Source organism: Chlorocebus sabaeus, chromosome 13 (assembly GCF_047675955.1).
Source record: "Chlorocebus sabaeus isolate Y175 chromosome 13, mChlSab1.0.hap1, whole genome shotgun sequence".
Lineage (NCBI taxonomy): Eukaryota > Metazoa > Chordata > Mammalia > Primates > Cercopithecidae > Chlorocebus > Chlorocebus sabaeus.
The window spans coordinates 55,591,192-55,613,579 of NC_132916.1; the positions used below are offsets into that span (position 1 = coordinate 55,591,192).

The window sequence follows — 22,388 nt, forward strand, 5'->3', positions numbered from 1 at the left end:
TCTGGGCTGGTCTTGAACTCCTGAGCTCAGGCAGTCTACCCACCATGGCCTCCCAAAGTGCTGGGATTATAGGATTGAGCCACCACACTCGGCCCTCCCGGTGTTCTTGTATGAATTCTTTTCCTCCTCAACTCAGCCAAAGTTGCCATCTGTTGTTTGCAACTGAGAACCAGTGTTTTCTAGGCATTTTAATGGTCTATTGCTTAACCTTCTTTATTACCATAGAATAGAGACAAAAAGCTATTTGAGGGCAGTGACTACCAGCACAGGGCTTTTAGAATATGCCCCAAATTTATATACCATGATTGAAATGTCACATTTAGCACATTAATTAGTGTTCAGTAAAAAGTAAAATAATAAATTAAAAAAAGAAAGTAACAGTAAAAGTAAAATAACAGTAAGATTTTTTGAAGATGTGGTGAGATACTGTTTTGAGTTTTTCACTGAGTTTCTCTCCTTGTGTTTCTTGTATCCCTTGTTCTCTGCCTGCCCCCTTCTGGGCAGTGAGTGACACTCATGTTTCAGAAGAGTAGGAATACAGCAGCAAAAGTAGAGGAAAGGCGGGGTTTCAAAAACAAAGCATAATGATAGGCTTTTTTCCTGTCCTGGTACTAGAAAAGATACTCTGGGTTGGGTGAAGAAGAGTTAGAGGCCAAGCAAGAGTGCGTGTTCTTGCCCAATCTGTCATCCCATGAGTGAAACAACAGAAATCCACATAAGTCTGAAAGCAGGAGTGATCTCTGCTCCATCCCTGAGAAGTCTGCACACAGTCAGCAAAGCCAGAATTCCCTGTGCTCCCAGAGTGTATTGGAGGTGACAGAAGAGAAGATGGTTTCATGTTCCAGGTGGCCCCATGGTGTTCAGACCTGTTTGGACCCTTTCCACCTTGGTCTAGCACACTCGGCTGTTTCTGTGTGCTCAAGAGGAGCAGGAAGGCAGTAAAGAGCCTCAGGCAGCCCCAGTGAGTTCCGGTTTGCTCTGGTGTGGTATGGCAAGCTGTAGGATGAAATCTTGTGTATTTGGGAGGGCACCAAAGTTGCAGAGAATCCTTATGTATGGGAATGAGGGAGAATCCAGTTGCAGAAATCAAGCATAGTGCATGTCTTAGAAAATGCCAAATAGTGACGCAAGTGCTGCCCACCTCTCTTCCCCCAATCTAAAACACTGTGACACTCCATTAGCTACCTTCTTCAACAAAGATACAGCCCCAGGGAGCACTAAGAATTTTCAAAAGGTCTAATTTTTTCCTCCAGGAAGAGATAGATATTCTAGTTGAAATATAGATGAGTAGCCAGGTGTGGTGACGTATGCATGTAGTCCCAGCTACTTGGAGGCTGAGGCAGGAGGATCACTTGAGCCCGGGAGTTGGAGACCAGCATTGGCAACACTGTGAGACCCCATCTTAAAAAACAAACAAATAGGCTGGGCGCGGTGGCTCACACCTGTAATCTCAACACTTTGGGAAGCTGAGGCAGATCGTGAGGTCAAGAGATCAAGACCATCCTGACCAACATGGTGAAACTCTGTCTCTACTAAAAATACAAAAATTAGCTGGGCGTGGTGGTGTGTGCCTGTAATCCCAGCTGCTTGGGAGGCTGAGGAAGAAGAATTGCTTCAACCCAGGAGGCGGAGGTTGCAGTGAGCCAAGATCACACCACTGCACTCCAGTCTGGCAACAGAGTGAGACTCTGTCTCAAAAAAAAAAAAAAAAAAACAAATTATAGATGACTAAATAAAGTTACCTTCACAGATAAGTTTCATTACCCTAAAACCTTTAAAATTGCCAATCATACTTAGAATAAAATCCAAAGATTTTAGCAGATCCCTGCCTGCTTCTCTAAATGTATTTCCTGTCACTTCCCCATATCCCCACTCTGCCCTAGTCACCCTGTCTTATATATTGTGTTTCAGATCTACTCAATATTCTTTCACCTTAGAAGTTGTTCTGCTGCTGCAAGTACTCTTCCCCTAGATACACACATGGTTCTCTTCTCAATTTCACTCAGGTGTCTGCTGAAATGCCATATATTCAGGGCTGGATTCCCAGACCACCTTATATAAAATAGGAACCTTATTTCTTCCACATAACTCTCTATGCTCTTACCTGCTTTTGTTTTCTTTATTTCACTTAACAGAACCTGACCTTCATTTATGTATTAGTTTGTGGCACCCAACAAATATGGAAGGCACACAGGGCAGGATGTTTGTCTTGCACACTGCTGTATATTCAGCACCTAGAACAGTACCTGGTATATATTAGGCCCTCAATAAATATTTGCTGAATTAATGAACGATTAAACTTGTGTTTGTCGATTGGAATTCATGTACAATGTATGGTTCTTAAAGTAACTCACCACTTTTAGCGTTTGTTTGAAAATGTTTCATAGAAGGGAGAAAGAAGATTTTAGATTCTTTGTTAAAATTTTTGTGAGTACATAGTAGGTGTATATGTTTATGGGATACATGAAATACTTTGGTACAGGCATGCAGTGCATAATAATCACATCAAGGTAAACGGAATATCCATCCCTCAAGCATTTATCCTTTGTGTTAAAAATAATCCCACAGTGTAAACTAATATAATCACTATGGAGAACAGTATGGAGGTTCCTTAAAGAACTAAAAGTAGAACTACCATTTGATTCAGCAATCCCACTACTAGATATGGACCCAAAGGAAAATAAGTCATATGAAAAAGACACTTGCACATGCATATTTATAGCAGCACAATTCACAATTGCAAAAATATGGAACCAGCCTAAATGCCTATCAACCAATGAATGGATAAAGAAAATGTGGTATATCGACACCATGGAATACTACTCAGCCATAAAAAGGAACAAAACAATGGTATTTGCAACAGCCTGGATGGAGCTGAGACTATTATTCTAAGTGAAGTAACTCAGGAATGGAAAATCAAATATTTTATGTTCTCACTTATAAGTGGGAGCCAAGCTATGAGGAGGCAAAGGCGTAAGAATGATATAATGGACTTGGGGGGAGGGGTGCTAGGAGGGTGAGGGATAAAAGACTATCTATTGAGTACAGTGTGCATTGCTCAAGTGATGAGTGCACTAGAGTCTAGAAAATCACCACTAAAGAACTTTTCCATGCAACCAAACACCACCTGTTCCCCCAAAACTAGTGAAATAAAAATAAAAAACCAATCCCATTATACCCTTGTAGTTATTTTAAAATGTGTAATTAAATTATTATTGACTATAGTCACCATTTTGTACTATCAAATACTAGGTCTTATTCTTTCTAATTTTTTTAGTGCCCATTAACCATCCCTACTTCTTTCATATCCGCCTACTACCCTTCCTAGATTCTGGTAACCATCTTTCTATGCTCTATCTCCATGAGTTAAATTGTTTTAATTTTTAGCTTCCACAGGTAAGTGAGAACATGTGAAGCTTGTCTTTCTTTGCCTGGCTTATTTCACTGAATATAATGACCTCCAGTACCACCTGTATTGTTGCAAATGACAAGGTCTCATTCTTTTTTATGGCTGAATAGCACCCCAGTATATATACGTACCACATTTTCTTTATCCATTCATCTGTCGATGGACAGACATTTAGGTTGCTTCTAAATGTTGGCTGTTGTGAACAGTGCTGCAACAAACATGGGAGTGCAGATATCTCTTTGATATGGTGATTTCCTTTCTTTTGAGTATATACCCAGCAGTGGGATTGCTGGATTGTATAGTACCTGTATTATTAGTGTTTTGGGGGACCTTCAAACTGTTCTCCATAGTGGTTGTACTAATTTACATTCCCACCAACAGCATACAAGAGTTCCCCTTTCTCCACTTCCTCGCCAGCATTTGTTATTGCCTGTCTTTTGGGTAAAGGCCATTTTAACTGAGGTGAGATGACATTTCATTGTAGTTTTGATATGCATTTCTCTTATGATCAGTGATGTTGAGCACCTTTTCATATGCCTGTGTGCCATTTGTGTGTCTTTTTTTGAGAAATGTCTATTCAGATCTTTGCTGATTTTTAAATTGAATTATTAGATTTTTTTCCTATATAGTTGTTTGAGCTCCTTATAATTCTGGTTATTAATCACTTGTCAGATGGGTAGTTTGCAAATTTTCTCTCCTTCTGTAGGTTGTCTCTTTGTTGATTGTTTCCTTTGCTATGCAGAAGCTTTTTTTTTTTTTTTTTTTTAATTTGGAAATAGTCTCACTGTGTTGCGCAGGCTGGAGTGCAGCAGTGTGATCTCAGCTCACTGCAACCTCCGCCTCCCAGGCTCAAGTGATCCTTCTAGGTAGCTGGGACTACAGGTGCTCACCACACTGTCTGGCTAATTTTTATATCTTTTTGTAGAGACGGGGTCTAGCCATGTTGCCTAGGCTGGTCTCAAACTCCTGAGCTCAAGCAGTTTGCCCACCTTGGCCTCCCAAAGTGCTGGGATTACAGATGTGAGCCACCATGCCCAGCCAGAAGCTTTTAAGTTTGATGTGATGTCATTTATTTATTTTTGCTTCTGTTCCCTGTGCTTCTGAGGTATTACTCAAGAAATCTTTGCCCAGACCAATGTCCTGGAGAGTTTCTCCACTGTTTTCTTGTATTAGCTTCATAGTTTGAGGTCTAGATTTAAGTCTTTAATCCATTTTGATTTGATTTTTGTATATGGTGAGAGACAGGTGTCTAGTTTCATTCTTCTGCATGTGGATATCCAGTTTTCCCAGTACCATTTATTGAAGAAGCTGTCTTTTCCTCATTGTATGCTCTTGGCACCTTTGTTGAAAATTAATTCACTGTAGATGTATGGATTTGTTTCTGAGTTCTCTGTTCTGCTCCATTGATCTGTATGTCTGTTTGTATGCCAGTGCCATGCTGTTTGTTACTCTGTAGTATAATTTGAACTTAAGTAATATGATTCCTCCAGTTTTGTTCTCTTCTCTCAGGATAATTTTGGCTGTTCTGGGTCTTTTGTGGTTCCATGTGAATTTTAGGATTGTTTTTTCTATTTCTGTGAAGAATGTCGTTGGAATTTTGATAGGGATAGCATGGAATCTGTAGATTGCTTTGGGTAGTATGGACATTTTAACAACATTGATTCTTCCAATCCATGGACATGGAATATCTTTCCATTTTTTTGGTGCTGTCTTCAATTTATCCAATCAGTGTTTTATAGATTTCATTGTAGAAATTTTTGCTTCTTTGGTTAATTCCTAGGTGTTTAATTTTTTTTTTTTTGTGGCTATTGTAAATAGGATTACTTTTTGGATTTCTTTTTCAGATTGTTCACTATTGTCATATAGAAACGCTACTGATTTTTGTATGTTGATTTTGTATCCTGCAACTTTACTGAATTTTTTTCACCAGTTCTAATAGTTTTTGGTGGAGTCTTTGAGTTTTTAAAAAATTTAAGATCATATCATCTGCAAACAAGGATAATTTGACTTCTTCTTTTTCAATTTGGATGGCCTTTATTTCTTTTGTCTGATTGCTCTAGCTAGGACTTCTATTATGTCGAATAACAGTGGTGAAAGTGGGTATCCTTGTCGTGCTCCAGATGTTAGAGGAAAGGCTTTCAGTTTTTCCTTATTCAGTATGATATTAGATGTGGATCTATTGTATATAGCTTTTATTATGTTGAAGTATGTTCCTTCTGTACACAGTTTTTTGAGTTTTTTAATGAAGGGATGTTGAATTTTATCAGATGCTTTTTCAGAATCAATTGAAATGGTCATATGATTTTTGTCCTTCATTCTGTTGATATGATATATCACATTGATTTATTTGCATATATGGAATCATCCTTGCATCCCTGGAATAAATCTCATTTGGTCATGATAAATGATCTTTTAAATGTGTTGTTGAATTCAGTGATTTTTGCATCAATGTTTATCAGACATATTGGCCTGTAGTTTTCTTTATTTGATGTGTCTTTGTCTGGTCTTGATATTAGGGTAATAAGTTTGGAAGTATTCCCTCCTCCTCTATTTTTTGGAGTAATTTGAGTAGGATTGGTATTAGTTCTTCTTTAAATGTTCGGTAGAATTCAGCAGTGAAGACATCAGGTCCCAAGCTTTTCATTGCTGGGAGATGTTTTATTATGACATTTATCTCATTTGTTATTGGTCTGTTCAGGTTTTGGATTTCTTCATGGTTCAGTCTTCATAGATTGTATGTGTCTAGGAATTTATTTGTGTCCTCTAGATTTTCCAATTTATTGGCATATAGTTGCTCATAGCAGCCACTAATAATCCTTTGAATTTCTGTGGTATCAGTTGTAATGTCTCATTTATCAGCTCTTATTTTATATATTTGGGTCTTCTATTTTTGTTCTTAGTCTGGATAAAGGTTTGTCAATTTTGCTTATCTTTTCAAAAAAACAGCTTTTCATTTTGTTGATTTTTTTTTGTATTTTGTTTCAGTTTCGTTTATTTCTGCTCTGATATTTATTATCTCCTCTAGTAATTTTGGGTTGGATTTGCTCTTGCCTTTTAGTTCTTATGTTAGGGTAAAAGATTGTTTTCCTTCAGCATCTTAAATATATCATGATATTCTCTCCTAGTCTATAACATTTCCCCTGAAAAATCTGCTGCCAGACATACTGGAGCTCCAGTGTATGTTATTTGCTTCTTTTTTCTTGCTGCTTTTAGGATCCTTTCTTTATTCTTGACCTGTGGGCGTTTGATTATTAAATGCCTTTAGGTAGTCTTCTTTGAATTAAATCTGCGTGGTGTTCTATAACCTTCTTGTACTTGAATATTGACGTCTTTCTCCAGGTTTGGGAAATTCTCTCATATTATCCCTTTGAATAAACTTTCTACCCCTACCTCTTTCTCTACTTCTTTTTAAGGTCAATAACTCTGAGATTTGTCCCTTTGAGACTATTTTCTAGGTCTTGTAGGTGGACTTCATTATTTTATATTCTTTTTTCTTTTGTCTCCTCTGACTGTGTATTTTCAAACAACCTGTCTTCAAGCTCACTAATTCTTTCTTCTGCCTGTTTGGCGCTATTATTAAGAGATTCTAATGCATTCTTAAGCATGTCAGTTGCTTTTTTTTTTTTTTTTGAGACAGAGTCTCACTCTGTCGCCCAGGCTGGAATGCAGTGGTACGATCTCAGCTCACTGCAACCTCTGCCTCCCAGGTTTAAGCGATTTTCCTCCCTCAGCCTCCTGAGTAACTGGGATTACAGGCGTGCCACCACGCCTGGCTAATTTTTGCATTTTTAATAGAGACGGGGTTTCACCATGTTGGCCAGACTGGTCTCGAACTCCTGACCTTAGGTGATCTGCCTGCCTCGGCCTCCCAAAGTGTTGGGATTACAGGCATGAGACACCGTGCTCAGCCTACATTTTTGAACTCTAGAATTTCTGCTTGATTCTTTTTAATTATTTCAAGGAGTAATTGTTAAATTTATCTGATAAAATTCTGAGTTCTTCCTACGTTCCGGTCTTCTTGTCTTTAGAATTGGCTTAATAGTATTAGCCCTACTTGTTTTTGGATAAAAAGACCACATGAAAATTTATTTACCGTTGATCTTTGAAAAGTATGAATTTTTCACATACATGCCAAATGATTCTACCCTCTTCTTTGTGCATTCTAGTTTGATGCTTGTGAAATCATAGCAATGTTATATTGTTAATGTATAGTGCATTTGTTATTGTGCTTATTTTATGTTTTAATTTTTTTATTCAAAAGTAATATATGCTCATTTTAACAATTCAATCCATATATATGTATTGTATTTATAAATCTGGTCTCCTGTGCCTCTATTTAATCTCAACCCACATCCCAAGGTATTCTATACTATTTTTCCCTGTTAGTAAAAACATAGATAATCTATTTTCTTTACTTCTCTCTTTTATATTCCAGAGAATCATGTTATAGATGTAATAACCATGTAAGTTCTCTCTTTTTGCTTAATGGATCATGGCCACTTCTCCTGTCTACGTGTGTAATTCTAATTAATTCCTTTTATTATCTTCATGGTGGCCATATGATAATTTATCAACCGTTTATTTACTGATGAAGGTTGTTTCCAGTTTGTGCAAATTCAGATAATGCTTTAATAAGTATCTTTTCATAGAATTTCGTATACTGATGCTTTTATTTCTTTGTATTTTCCTAGAATTGGAATTGCTGGCTCAAAATGCTTGTGTAGCCTAAATTTTAATAGTTGCTACTCAGATTACTTTCCATTGTAGTTGTGGCAGTTTTCATTCTGCAACACCATTATTTATTCGTTTATTTTCTCTAACTCCATTTCTTTCCCCCTTGTTCAGGAACTTCAGTTACAGACATATTAGACAACTTGAAGTTGCCCCACAGCTCACTGATATTCTATTCTCTGTTCTTTTTTCTTTATATTTTCTTTTTCTTAGTGTGTTTTATTTTGGGTTCTATTGCATTGTTTTCAAATTTACCAGTATTTTGCTCTGCCGTGTCTCACCTGTTATTTTCATCCAGTTAATTTTTCTCAGACATTGCAGTTTCCATCTCTATATAAATTTGATTTGGATTTGGATTTAATAGTTTCCGTGTCTCTACTTGTTGGGGTGATCAGACCCAACAGCAGGCTGTGGGGGCTACGAAGTCCAGCGGAGTGAAAGGAAAAGACAAGTTAAGAGAGAAAGTAGGACTGGGGGCCAATGCTAGTATGGAGGACACGAAGGCCCCGAGCTCTGGGAGCCCATGCTATTTATTGGTGATCAAAGAAAGAAACAGGTGGTGAGGATGTGGGGGTTGAAAGGAAGCGGTGTATCAAGTGAATGAGTTATAGCTGTGATGGTTTAGCATTTTCTTTGAAACATATGACTACTTCAGATAATGGGAGTGCTAGAAGCAAGGAGCCAGCAAGTCTAGACATATTCCAAAGGCCACGAGGAGTTTTAGACCCTGGACCCTGGATATGTTCCAACACTCTTTTACATTATGTCAGACATGCAAGCCCTGCCTCAGCTTCTCTCCCAACACTCAGCTTTTCTCCCAACATCTACTTGACTTTTTGAACATAAGACATACAGTTATAATAACTATTTTGATGTCCTATCTACTAATTCTAACCTTGATGTCAATTCTGAGTCACTTTTGATTAATTGATTTATCTTTTAAAAAATGAGGGCCATATTGACCAGTTAGTTTGCACACCTGGTAGTTTTTGATTAGATGCCAGGCATTGTGAAGTTTCTCTTGTTGGGTGCTGAATTGTTTTGTATTTCTATAAATATCCTTGGGCATTGTTCTGGTACACAATTAAGTTACCTGGAAATCAGCTGTTTGTTTGTTTGTTTGTTTGTTTGTTTTGGGTCTTGTTTCTAAGATTTCCTAGGTGGTACTAGAAGAGTACCAGTCCAGAGTTAATTATTCCCCACTACTGAGGCAAGACTGTTCTTTTTACCTGATGTCTCATGAATCTTGGGGTTTTCCAGTCTGGCTAATGGAACAGACAGTATTCCTGGGCTCCATCTGGGTTTCTCCTCCTCATACAAGGCCTTGGATATAAGCTGGGGCAATCAAAGGGCTCACCTTTTCTTGTTAGAGTACTGGACACTCTCCCCTTTAATCCTTTTGAATGTGTTTTTCCCCAGCCTCTGGTAGTTTCCTTGCACACATGCACTGATCAGGACTCAGTCAGATATTCTAGGGGAACGCTTTGAAGAGCTCTGGAATTTTCTTGGTACAGGTCTCTCTTCTTAAGTATTCTGTCCCTTTCAGCTCCTTTCCCTCAACCCAGGGAATGGCTGGACTCTATCTGTTTCACATCCTTACACAAGACCTTGGACATTCAAGGATATAAGCTGGAACAATCAAAGGGCTTGCCTTGTTTGTTTCTCATTGCTCAGGGAAGGTTTCTGCTACTTTATCTTGGAAGCAGAAGTTTTAGATGTTAAGGGTTTCAGATAAGCTAGTCCTTTTTTATACTCAGGGAAACCACTGGGATGCTCAGTGAAAATCAGCACTGTGTCAGCCCAACAGTTGTTGCATTTGTTAGATATCCCTTTCAAATTATTGCTTTTGTGTGCTTTACCACAGGTGTGAAATCACTGGACATTTAACTGTCAAATAGTATTTGTTATACATATTGCAGATTTTTTCTTTCTTTTAAAGAAAATATCTGAAACAGGTGTATAAAGTAATCTTCACCGTAAAATAGTGATTGTTTGAACTGGTATTTTTTTGCAATTAAAGACAACTGTGAACAGACTGTAGTAGCATTTCTTTATTTCTCTTTATTTTCTTCAGAGACTGCAAATAGGACATTTCAAGAAAAAGGCATCCTGGCAGGAGACAGCAGAAGTTTTAAGCCTCATTTGACCTTCATGAAGTTGTCAAAATCACCATGGCTCCGTAAGAATGTGAGTGCATGTTCTTATTGCAAGCCTGTTTTACCGGGCCACGCCAGCCATAAGCGTGGTCTGGAGCACAAGTGACATTGCCGTGGTCTCACACTACTCTTGCTTCTGGGATTCCAAGTCAGGTTGGTTCCAATTCCCAGGGATGCTGAGGATGTTCCTGGCCTTCCAAGGAGGCTATTTCAGCTTTGCCTTCCTTTGCCACAATGGCTGTTCTTGCATTCTCTGGCCATCACTTATTTCTACCACTGTTGCCTCATCTGCTTCATTCCCTGAAGAGCCTCGAGGTGGTGCCAGAGTTCAGTCTTGCTGCTATCCTTGCTTGTGGTTATTTGCATCCTGTTGCTCTCAAAGCTTCCTCTGCTGGCCTGTGTACGCTGGTGCTGCTCACTGCAACTGGGTAAGCTTTTTTACCCCTCTTCCTGTCGCTCTTCAAGGTTTCCAAAAGGCCATCTTTTAGCGGTTGCCTCAATTAAGGCCTTGGAACCAGGTGTATTGGGGACTGGGCATGAGGGTAACTGAGGGACCTCCTTTCCTGGAGGTACTTAAAAGTACTTCTCCCTAAGGATGGTCAACAGTGGCACAATACAAGTGACAAGTCTTTTGACTTCCCCTGTCTCAGGGTGACTTACTGCCTTTATAGGCCACTCCTTCTTCCCTCAGAAGTCAGAGCAACTTTTGACTTCTGTCTAGGTTCATGAGCATTTCTCCTAAAATCCTAAGGCCACCCTTCATTTTGTTTCCTATTTCAGCCTAGGGGGTTCCTCATGCAAATTCAGACATCTGATGGCCTGCTCTCATATACCAGAGTTTTGGAGATGGGCGTGCAGATTAATATCCGCTCCCTGCTCTCCATGACCTTTTGCTGCAGTTAAGACTGATTTGCAGCTCTAGCAATGAAGGCCATGTATAGTAGTAAGTAGAATTTTTTTTTTTTCTAAATTTGTCACATTTTATATTTAATGTCTCTGTCCTCAGAAAAGTCTTTTGGGTCCTTTAAATCATGGGTTTGGGTGACTCACCATCCTGTAGTTAGGAGTTTTCTATAGACTATTGCTGAAAATCTCAAAAAGATATTTTGCATGTTTTTTTTGATTACATTGCCACAAATTTAGTAGTATCCATAGTAGGTATCATTCCAGAATATATGAGGTGAAAATAATTGGTGTAAATGATAGATTTTGAAATCTGGGATGATAGCAATTTACAAAACTTGTAGACTGACAGTTTGATTCTTTACTGGTTATCTTTCTTGTTTTGCTTTCAAATGGATTGTCCTCTTCCAAGTGGTTTCAAACTTAATCACAGAATGACAATCAGTGGTGAAGGTAATATCTCCATTTCAAAATGTTTCTTTATCTTTATAATATTAGCTTTGAAATGAGAGCACCCAGGGACATTTATTCAAAAAATGCTTAACTATATATGTCAACATTTCAAACTGCATTTAAATGATTGATTGGCAGTTAATTTCTCAGAATCAATCTTACCCTATAGAAAAGTGATATGAGACTTGGAATGGTTGTGATGTGACTGAGATCACAGTCTTATCAGTTACAGAGCCCTGTCTCTGTACCTGAGAAACCCATCCCATCTCATTCTGTCTCACATTCTTCCCTCCCACTGGCCAGCTCCAGTTCATATAGAGTCATTTCTATGTGTAAGGAGCTCCCTGTTCCAAATCATATTAATTAAGTAAATACATATTGAGTGCCTACTATGTGCCAGACACTGGGTGCTGGGCACAGAATGGTGATCAAAATAGAAACAGTCACTGCTTGCATGGTACATAAAATCTAAGGTTGCATTTTATTTAGATCAGAATGCTTAATATTTAGAAAATAAATTGTGATCTTATCATTTTCAGGAAGTCAAATAATAATTTTTTATTTTAATTTATGGAATGAGTCTATTCCCATCACTATTATAATGGTCAGTGTTCCTGAAAGTTTAAGGAAGTAGATCTTAGATATGGGGATTCTCAAGTCAGCGGGGGTACTTGTTGAAGTTTCAGATTTCCACCCTCTACCCTTAGATTTAGAGATGGACCTAGGACCTAAGCTTTTGCTGTTCAGTAAATGCCTCATATGGTTCTGATACAGATGATCTGCAGAGGAATATACTTGAGACCTGCAGGCTTAAATTAATACCCAACAGTTTCTTGTGCAGCATATCTACTGTAAAGGTTAAAACCAGTATGAAAAGCTGGCATATATACAAAAGGATTTCATTTATTTGCTTTATTATAATTCGTGGTTTGGTATGTAGATTGTTTGAAAATATATGGTTCCTTAGTCTCATTCTTAATGTTTTTACATTTCCAGCTATCTATTTTCCTCTCTCGGCACTAATTTTCTTCTAGATTTTTGTTCTGAATCCATCCATTGATCTAATGATCACAAGCAGGTGACCATTAAATAAAGATGACCGTGGAATGTATTGCTGGCTTTCCATGTTATTTAGATTGATAGTGAAATAAAAGAAGGGAGTGGCAAAATAGTTTTTTTTTTTTTTCTCCACTTGCATGTTAGGAGATTGGACTCATTTCACATATGTTATTTTTTATTTAAAATGTTACTTTAATTATAAAATTATTAGCTGAATATATACTTACTGTAAACAATTAAAATACATACAGACCTATAGAGTGAAAGGTACAGTTGCTCCCTCATTACCATCCTGCAACCCACTTCCTTCCAACAGAATGTCTCTCTCTCTAGGTAACCACTGCCAGTAGATCCTTCCAGACCTTTTTCTATGCACTGCAAATACATATGGACATACATACATGCGTATACTTTCTTTAAAACAGAAATAAAACTCTCAATATTATTTTGATTTATCATAATTTAAACATTCTTCCCTTGATGAATAATTAGGTTGATTTCCGTTTCTTTGGTACCACAAACAATGCTGTTATGAACTTCCTTGTTCGATATGCCAGTATTTCAAAGAACCAATTCTTTGAAGTGAAATTCTAAGGGCAAAGGGTATTGGACATTACAAACTTTCAGAAACACCTCAAATTGCCTTGTCAAGCAGTAGTGGCAGTTTATACTCCCAACCATGGTGTATGAGAAGAGCATGTGTTAGGATAAACTTGTGGTAGAAAGACTATCAGAGGTCATATAAAATTGATATGGCCCTTTGAGCTATGAATTATGCAACTGACATTAAAAAAATGTTAAAAATCTTGTTTTATTTAAGATGTCCTACCTGCTGATATTATTCTAAAGAAATAATTTAAAAAGTGAAGTTCTTTATGCATAAAGGTGTTTACTGAAATATTATCAATAATAGGGAAATAATAGAAATAACTCCCACAGCAATAGGGAAAGGTTTAAGTCAATTATGGTAAATCATATAAATGATATAAATAGCTATTGAAGTAAATATAAGGATTCTATAACAGCATGCAAAGGTAAATAAAATACTATACTGTTTATGTAGTATATAAAATCTATACTGTAGAATGTATAGTATAATTAAAATTGTATAAAATGGTTTTCTTGGGTTTGCCTTGCCAACACCTTAATGTGTTTCAATGCATTTTAGAGGTAAAAAGTGGCTTCCCACAGCTGCTTTCTTAGCCCATGATTTTTCTGGTAGGTAAGTGAATAGAACTGACCTTAATATCACTCAGAATATAGTTAGTCTCCCTTGACATGCTAAGGATTCCCATTTTGGTTTGCTGGGGTTCTGAGGAATGGTGGGACCTTGTGAGTAGAGTGTAATAAGAAGTGGTGATGAGCAAAGTTAGGTGCCCCATGGCAATGCAGGAGTGTGGGGTAGCCACCGGATTCAGGAAAGCTGAAGATTTTCCATTGTCATGGGAGTGTTCCTTCAGTTTCTGGTATGCAGGGGTGGTGTATAGTGAGACTGTCTGGAAAAGAGCTAAATGATACCTCCTGTTAAGGTGCTGTGTTTCAAAGACTGATTCCGGGTGGTATCCTCCTTATATTTCAATTTGACCTGCTAGAGGGTAGTCTGGAAATGATTTTGTGTATGATACTGATGCACTCCTAAAGTACTGGTGCTACTGTTGTCAGGGTAGACGTGATGATTGTTGGTAAAAAGGGGTGTGCTGTGTAGAGGAATGCTCCGGATTATTATAGGAAAATTCTGAGATAATAAGATAGCTGGTCCATTCATTATTGTTTATAGGAGGTGTAATGCGATATTCTGTAGTGATAACCCAATTGAGATGTTTTTAAATCATCTGTCATTGTCATTTAAAAAATAACCTGAAAAGCTATTATCCATGTCAACTTAAAAAATTAGATTTAAGTCAGAGCTATAATCAGTCTGTTTATGAAGGTAAAACATCTCATTGACTTTAAAGATGTGGACAGATGGCTGGTGCAGGGGATGAGTGTTCACCCCCTGGGAGGTCGTACAGATCTAGTGTGAGGATTTCCCAGTGGTGTTAAGTGTTTGGTGCAGAAGTCCCTGGACTTCCGGGATCCTGTCCTCTGGTAGGCACCTGTTGGCAGGTAATTGCATGTAGTAGCAGTAACCAAAAGCCCAGTGGGGATCTAAACATTCAATATATTGTGTTCAAAATTTTGAAAATACAGAAACTCTCTCTCAAATGTCCTGATGTGAAACTTCTTCTGTGACAGCATGGTATTCTGGTTCCCAAGTTAGAGAGCTGAGTTGAGGCTAAGGACAGATTCTGTGAAACATAAGGCTTTTCTTGGCGATTATATATCTTTCTAACACCAGGAGACGTTTAGTCAATGTGTCAGCTTTGCATATTCTTAGTTTCATGAAATTGTAGTGGATATGTTGCATAATATCAAAAGAAATCATTATCATTGTATTTTGTAATTTTTTCATTGAATGAAGTCTCAGAAAATCGTATTAAATTACTGTCTCTGAAATAGTAACTAAAGTTTAGGTTATTTGTAGTTTTTTTTCAGAATTTAGTTGACATAGCCAGTCTACTAACTTGTTCAGCTTCATGCTTTTTATAGTGTATCTTTTTGTACTTATTTTTCTTATTGAATGAACTTGAGTTTCAGTGATTTCAATGTTGCAAATCTTGGTTAGTTAGAAATATGTGCTAACACTTGGTGGCAGAAGAAGACAAGTTTCAAATCAAACAAACATCTTAATACAGATCACAAAAAGTAAATGTGATAGCATCCTCAAAAAATAAATGTGATCTCCTAATGTATAGGTCAGTTGTTTTTAATCACAAATTATTTTCTGGGCTTCTTAGATACCTTCCCTGATTTATAACTCTTTCAAATTACTACTGTAGCTCTTGAACTGACAAGGATATGTTTTATGAACATGACACCTCTTTGCAGCAGTTTTTTTTTTTTTTTTTTTTTACAGAGTCAGAAAATGAGAGTACTTTAGAATGAAAAAAAATGATCTTTGAAAATTGTTAGTGACTTTCTCTTAGACTGGTTTGTTTTGAGGGCAGAATTCAATATGCAAAAAGTAAGGGCTGAAGGGTGATCATTGGACCTGATGAAGATGATGTTGAGGGGAGTGGAGAAGAGGATATAGGACAGTTATTGGTAGGAATGGAAACAGAGAGCATGTGGATGAAAATTTTGTTCTGATGCTACCATTAAGAGGAGATTCCAGTTCCTGAATTATTTGGTGATTGAATATACGGAACCAAAATTGTAATGAAAAGCTTCTATATTAGGTTGGCTGAACTCAGCCTTACTCTGCATCCTTCCTTAACTGTGAGCCCTGATGTCATCTTTCTTCACTCAGTACCGTTATTTACTTCTATCTATCTATCTATCTATCTATCTATCTATCTATCTATCGCTGCATATTTTTTCAGGATTTTAACTGGGCCTGGTATAATTTGACTGCCACTCACTTTTGGGGGTCTGCATGACAGTGCGCTTTTATAAACCATTTTAAAACCCAGGAGCATGAAGACTATTCCTTCTTAAAGGAATCCCTGTAGTAAATTTAAAGGAGCATGAGCTTTCCTGTTTTAGCCCTGTTATTTAGTCCTGGAAAAATCACCTAACCTCTCTCGATCTCTATTGACTTGTTGTACAAGAAGGACTCTTGACACCTGTGCTATCCTGAAATGTCTGTAAGATAAACACTTTGACCAAATTGGTTAATTTGGCTTCACACAGATACATATATTTCTAACCTCATATTGGCTTTCTTGTCTGCGTGGAAGGAGAAAGAGAGAAGAAAGGTCTTCAAGTACCGATAGGAAGATAGTGGCAATTTAGATCCGAGTCTTTCCACTTGTCCTCCTAGAAGCCAGATGGGGCAACAAGGACAATGGGAAAAACACTCTACACATCTTTTTTTTTTCTAAAGAACTGGGATCTCACTTGCCAGTTACCCAGGCGTAGAGTTCATGGCATGATCATAGCTCATCACAGCCTCCAAATCCTGGGCTCAAATGATCCTCCTGCCTCAGCCTCCTGAGTAGCTGGGACTACAGGTGTGCACACCATGCCTGGCTAATTAAAATTTTTTTTTTTTCTAGAAACGGGGTGTTGCTATGTTACCCAGGCTGGTCTTGAACTCCTGGCCTTAAACAATCCTCACACCTTGGCCTCCCAAAGTGTTGGGATTACTGGGATTACCGATGTGAGCCACTTCACCCAGCCACATACTACATCTTTAGTGAAACTGAGAGGTAGAGAAATCCTGTCAATACCAAATTATGTGTAAGGGCTGGTGGTAGAGGCCCTCCTGACCTGGGAGACAGACTAGGCAAGCTTTCACAGGGCTCTACATTTTAAAGAATCCTCCTTCATTCTAACAAATAAGAGGCACAGAGAAGCCCGAAGACTACCCTGCCACTTCCTTCCTTCATCCCTCAAAGAGGGCATTTGTAGATGCCCTGGATATTCAGTGAACCTTGATTATTCCAAACAAAACTTTAAAAATATCTTTGGTACAGGATAAATCAGATTGGTTCTGTAAACTATTTTTGAATCTCCCTGTGTCAAATGGCTTAATTACTCACAGTTTTTAGTTGTTTTTGAGTCACTTTTCATATTTCCAAGTGCATTAAACAGCAAATCTCTTTGTTTTAATGGCTTTTTAACACCAAAAATTCAGTGAATTCTCAGGAGATAGAATTGTAATTTCTTCTGAGATACTCTAGATTACATTAGTCAACCCTGTCATCTACTGTGTGTTAAAGAGCACTATTTATAACAAGTGCTTTCACTTGTGTTTCTAATGTATTTTTCAACTTTATGCTGTTGTATTGTCTATTTCTGTACATTGAAAGAAAACAAGTTTACAATTGTTTAAGAATTGGAAATGATGTTTACAAAGGTAAACCTACTTAACATTCATTTGGAATCTTTCAGTACTTTATATGTCTTTAAAAATTGAAAAAGAGTAAACAGAATGCTAAATTATTTTATGGGAAATTCTAGAAATTGACTGAAGTCAGGATTACAAATGATTCCTGGTTGCTCTTGATTCTGTTAGAGATTTTGACAACTTTGAAAACCCTAGAAGAAATAACTAGTGAACCTAATGTTAAATCTTCAAAGTGGAATGGAGATTTGAAACAAGTATCTTCAATAGCATTTTCTGAGACTTTTCTTTCTGAACATCTCTCAGGGTTTTATGTGAGGCAGGGCGGGATCTGTGATCCAATGAATGTTAGCAATAATGGGTTAAGTAAAGTTAATCTAGCTCTTTATGTCAGAACTTCTTAGGCTGTCTGAAATGCAAATGCTTATTGTGAATCTCAAGAGCTTCCAACAACAGAGATTCTTTTTTTTTTTTTTTTTTGCCCATGTTCATGGATCCTCTGGCTCTGCTCCACACTGTCTTTACTCAGTACCGTGACTGGGCAGCCTCCATCTAGGGCTTTTCTGCTCTTCTGGCAGAAGGAAAGAGAGTTGGTGAACATGCTGATTCTTAAAGCTTTTGCTAAGAAGTGACACACGTAATTTCTGATCATATTTTATTGGCCAAAGCAAGTCACATGGTCCCTTCTGAGTGTAACATAGCAGGACATATAATTTGCTTCCAGGAAGGGACACCACAGGAGGGGCAGTAAATATTTTGAACAGTCATATAGTTCACTCAGCGTTGTTTCCCAACCAAATGCATTTGACCAGCAAGTCCTTTTTCCACAGACTGTTTTGTAGCCCTAGTATTTGGCAGAATAGGTTTAGGAAATGCTGATTTGATAAATCTGGCTTAAGTGATTTTTTTTTTTTTGTCGTTAAACACATAGATTCTGTGTACACATTTATTTTCTAGCAGTTGCATCTACAGATAAGCTTCTGTTTTCTACTTTATTTTATTTATTTATTTATTTATTTTTTGGAGACGAGTCTTGCTCTGACTCCCAGGCTGGAGTGCAGTGGCGCGATCTCGGCTCTGGGGTTCACAACATTCTCCTGGGTTCACAACATTCTCCTGCCTCAGCTTCCCAAGTAGCAGAGACTACAGGAGCCCACCACCATGCCCGGCTAATTTTTTGTGTTTTTAATAGAGATGGGGTTTCACAGTGTTAGTCAGGATGGTCTGGATCTCCTGACCTCGTGATCTGCCCATCTCGGCCTCCCAAAGTGCTGGGATTACAAGTGTGAGCCAGTGCGCCCAGCCCGATAAACTTCTGATTTAAGTATAATTGAAGAAACAGAGTTTTAGAACTTGTATTAAAAGATGCAGTATCGGAGTATTCAAGTTAATTAAAATTGCATGTGTTTGCCTTAATTATATTAAATATAAAAATTCTATCTCAAAGATTACCATTAGTTATGGGAAAAATGTTTTTCTCAGTGAGTCATTTTTAGACATTTTGAAACTGGTAATTAATTACATTTTCTTAGTCAAGGACAAAGTGGAACATCATGAAAATAGAAGAAACTGGCAAACCCCACAGTGGATTGATTATGGGTAAAGAAAAATAGAATATATGGTCAAGAAAACCTAAGATTTTATTCCAAAATTGTGTTGATGCGGAACTATTTACCTTGTTTAGTAAGTGACAATAGCTAATTACTGACCCACTCAAATGATCACATAAAAGCAAACCAGCTGGAATTATTTGGATGGCAAGAAGATTTTCTGTCACTGGAAAGATTGGCCAACCAGCTCTTATTAAAATAATTAACTGCGTAGTGAAAGAAGGTAAAGCTATATTTTTCTTGAGAGACTCAGATATGAGAGGGAATTAAGGTTGCAATCCAAAACCATAACTAGTTTATATCAGAATTATACTTCCATTTCTACAAATGAGCTGGTTTATTTTGACCATCAGAATCTTACTCTCTCAAGGAAAGATACCTTAAAAATAGAATAATACTAGTTCTTCAAATTACTAAACCAATTCAGTTCTCTTTCAGTTGGTTACTCTAGTAAATTAAAAAGGCAAAAAGGTTATTGGCCTGTTTGCCAGGGCCAAGCCTCACTTTATCTGTAGTTGAGGACCTAACAACACTTACTCCACGTATCATCTTAGGGACTAGCTACCCTTGACTACAGGAATTCCAGTTTGGTTCCTACAGGAGGTGTTCTGTCTCTAAACCCTACTGATGGCAATATATTTAACTATTGGCCAGGTTTGTGACACCATTTTGGAGATCCATCTTTAAGGCCTTTTAGTGCAACTGTATCTTTATACTGTCCCAAAGCTGAAGACCAGAGTATGAAACTACCTCTCTTCCTTCCTTGGCTATTGCCTTCCCCACAGCTGGATCTGATTATAATAATTTGATGTGTAACTTTATTTAGAACAGAACATTTCTTTCACAGTATTTTCTGGTTTGGTCTGGCCATTCATTACTTGGGAGAATGTTCCATGTGACTCCCTGTAGTGATCCTGCACCTTTGGCAACAGCCCCTCCCTAATCTCATACATCCCATGTGTCATGACTTGGCCCCCTTGGATCCCACCTTGCTCTTCACCCTCCCTGACCTACCCTGACAATCAGAAAATGGTAAACTGTGTGCTCTTAGACTACCAGCCCAAATATCTCTCAAATTTAATTTACCAGGGAGTGGTCACCTAGGAATAAGCTGAATGGATAGGGAAATCACATCAAACATACTTCTCAACAGGTGGTAACTTTTCCATCACACATATATTCCTATTGGCAGGTACCTAAGATGTACAAAGTGGGTATATGATGGACATGGAAAGGATGGTGTCGTTTGGCTTGTTCAGCTTTCTGGGGTCTGTGTGTGCAATGGTAGCACCTAGTGGGTATAGCAAAAGGGGAATATGCCAGTGTATATAATTTTTTGCATTCTATTATCTTAAGATACCAATTCCTTGTCTTTTGTCAATTTTTTCTTTTCCTACTACACTCACTGCTTTTTAAATTAGTCTTGAAGTGCTTCTCAAAAATTGGAAAATATTCTTTTTAATTTTTGAAATGTCTAAAAGAAAAGGCTGTGTGGAAATTACTGACTGGTCTGATGCCTATTTTAACTGTACTTTTAAAAAGCAAATCTAATGTTTATAGATACAGGTTGACTCTGAGTGCATTAGAAAATTTATGTAATCCCTGTAATTCTATGCAGATGTTCCTCAATTTATGATAGGGTTACATTCTGATAAACCCATCATAAGTTGAACACATTATAAGTTAAAAATGCATTTAATACATTTACCTTATCAAACCTGATACTCTAGCCTAGCCTACCCAAATGTGCTCAGAACACTTATATTAGCCTACAATTGGACAAAATCATCTAACACAAAACCCATTTTATAGTAAAGTGTTGCGTATCTCATGCAATTTATTGAATATTGCACTGAAAGTGAAAAAACAATGGTTGTATTAGTACTAGAAGTATGGGTTCTACCGAATGCATGTTGCTTTCACATGTTGTGAAGTTGAAATAAGGTATGTTGAATCATCCTAAGTCAGGGACAATCTGTATTTTAAAGTAAACAAGGAGAAATTTCACAATTAAATGTTTAAGTTTGAAATGTGGGCAAGGTTCCAGTTGAATGTTATATAAAAAATTATTTTACATAGCCATGTGTGTCATACTTAGAAAGTCTTTGTTTACATTTCTTGCTCTATCTGGAGAGAAACATTCATTTTTGGTTTAAGGGCTACACATGATTCTTGGGTTATATGTTTAATGACTGTTTCATATTCATCTATTGTTATTTTCCTATTAGACTCCCTTATATCTGTTATGATGTCCAGGGAATAGTTCCAAACCAAATAAAGTGAAAGGCTTGTATCATTGAGCACCTTTCTTCCTTGTTCCATTTCTTAATCTATAGGAGTGTCAATGTAGATCGCAATGCCACTATTTCTTTCCCATTTCTTCACCCAGTTCTTGTAATATTCAGTTGTTGGAGCCCTTCCTCTGTTAGACAGGGGCATCTTTCCTAAGTAGTATTCAGGGAATACTTCTGGGTAGTTAGGCAGAGTAAGAGGCTGAGTTAGGTTAAGTAAGGTGTCCTATTGAGAATGATATTGGGGGTTAGAATGAGGGGGAGAAAAGTGAGAAGGAAGAATGTTGATGGGAAAAGGGTCCAGGAAATTGAGTAGTTCATAAGAAAGTTAGAAAAGTAGAAAGTACTAGGTACATGGAGCAGGAGGATCTGGGAAAATGCTTTGGGTCTTTCTTGTTTAAAGTTACAAGACTACAGTTAGTGATGTCTGTGGATGCACTTAAAATATTTTGAGAGTGTACAGTCTCTTCTACACTGTCTAGGGATAATATTTAACTCTCATTTGAATGGTACCTGAGGTACAGTTAGGCCTGAAGTTCTATCTGTTGATAACATGGAGGTGAGTGGTTCCATACTTTTGACCTCTAAGCTATAAAAGCACAACACCTTCTATCATGATATAAGTATGTTGCAACACACAGGCCAGTGTTATGGGGCAAGTTAAAGTTAGGATTTTTCTGTAAACTTATTTCTGAATGATTTTCTACCAAACAGCCCCACTCTCCTGCTTCACTGTTGAGGTCCTGAGAAATTTTTATACCAGTGACTTACTGGCATTAATTACTTAATGTTAGAAAGTATATATTAGAAGGAAAAAGCTATTGCATTGAAACAAGGAAACATAATAGATTAAGTTGTAAGTGTATGTGGGAGATTTTGTTTTATTTT

General features: G+C 37.5%; 1 protein-coding gene across 3 annotated transcripts in view; it reads left to right on the top strand.

Annotated features, from left to right (window-relative positions):
• AKAP7 (A-kinase anchoring protein 7) overlaps positions 1 to 22,388 on the top strand; it is a 144,679-nt gene that overhangs the window by 56,807 nt on the left and 65,484 nt on the right. For 2 of the 3 annotated variants that reach the window (XM_008007037.3, XM_008007036.3), the window contains exon 6: positions 10,215 to 10,327. In XM_008007037.3, the coding sequence (XP_008005228.3) occupies positions 10,215 to 10,327 (113 nt within the window). Of the gene's footprint in view, positions 1 to 10,214; positions 10,328 to 11,076; positions 11,240 to 22,388 lie in introns of all 3 variants that reach the window. The other variant, XR_005241285.2, reaches the window with a different exon arrangement.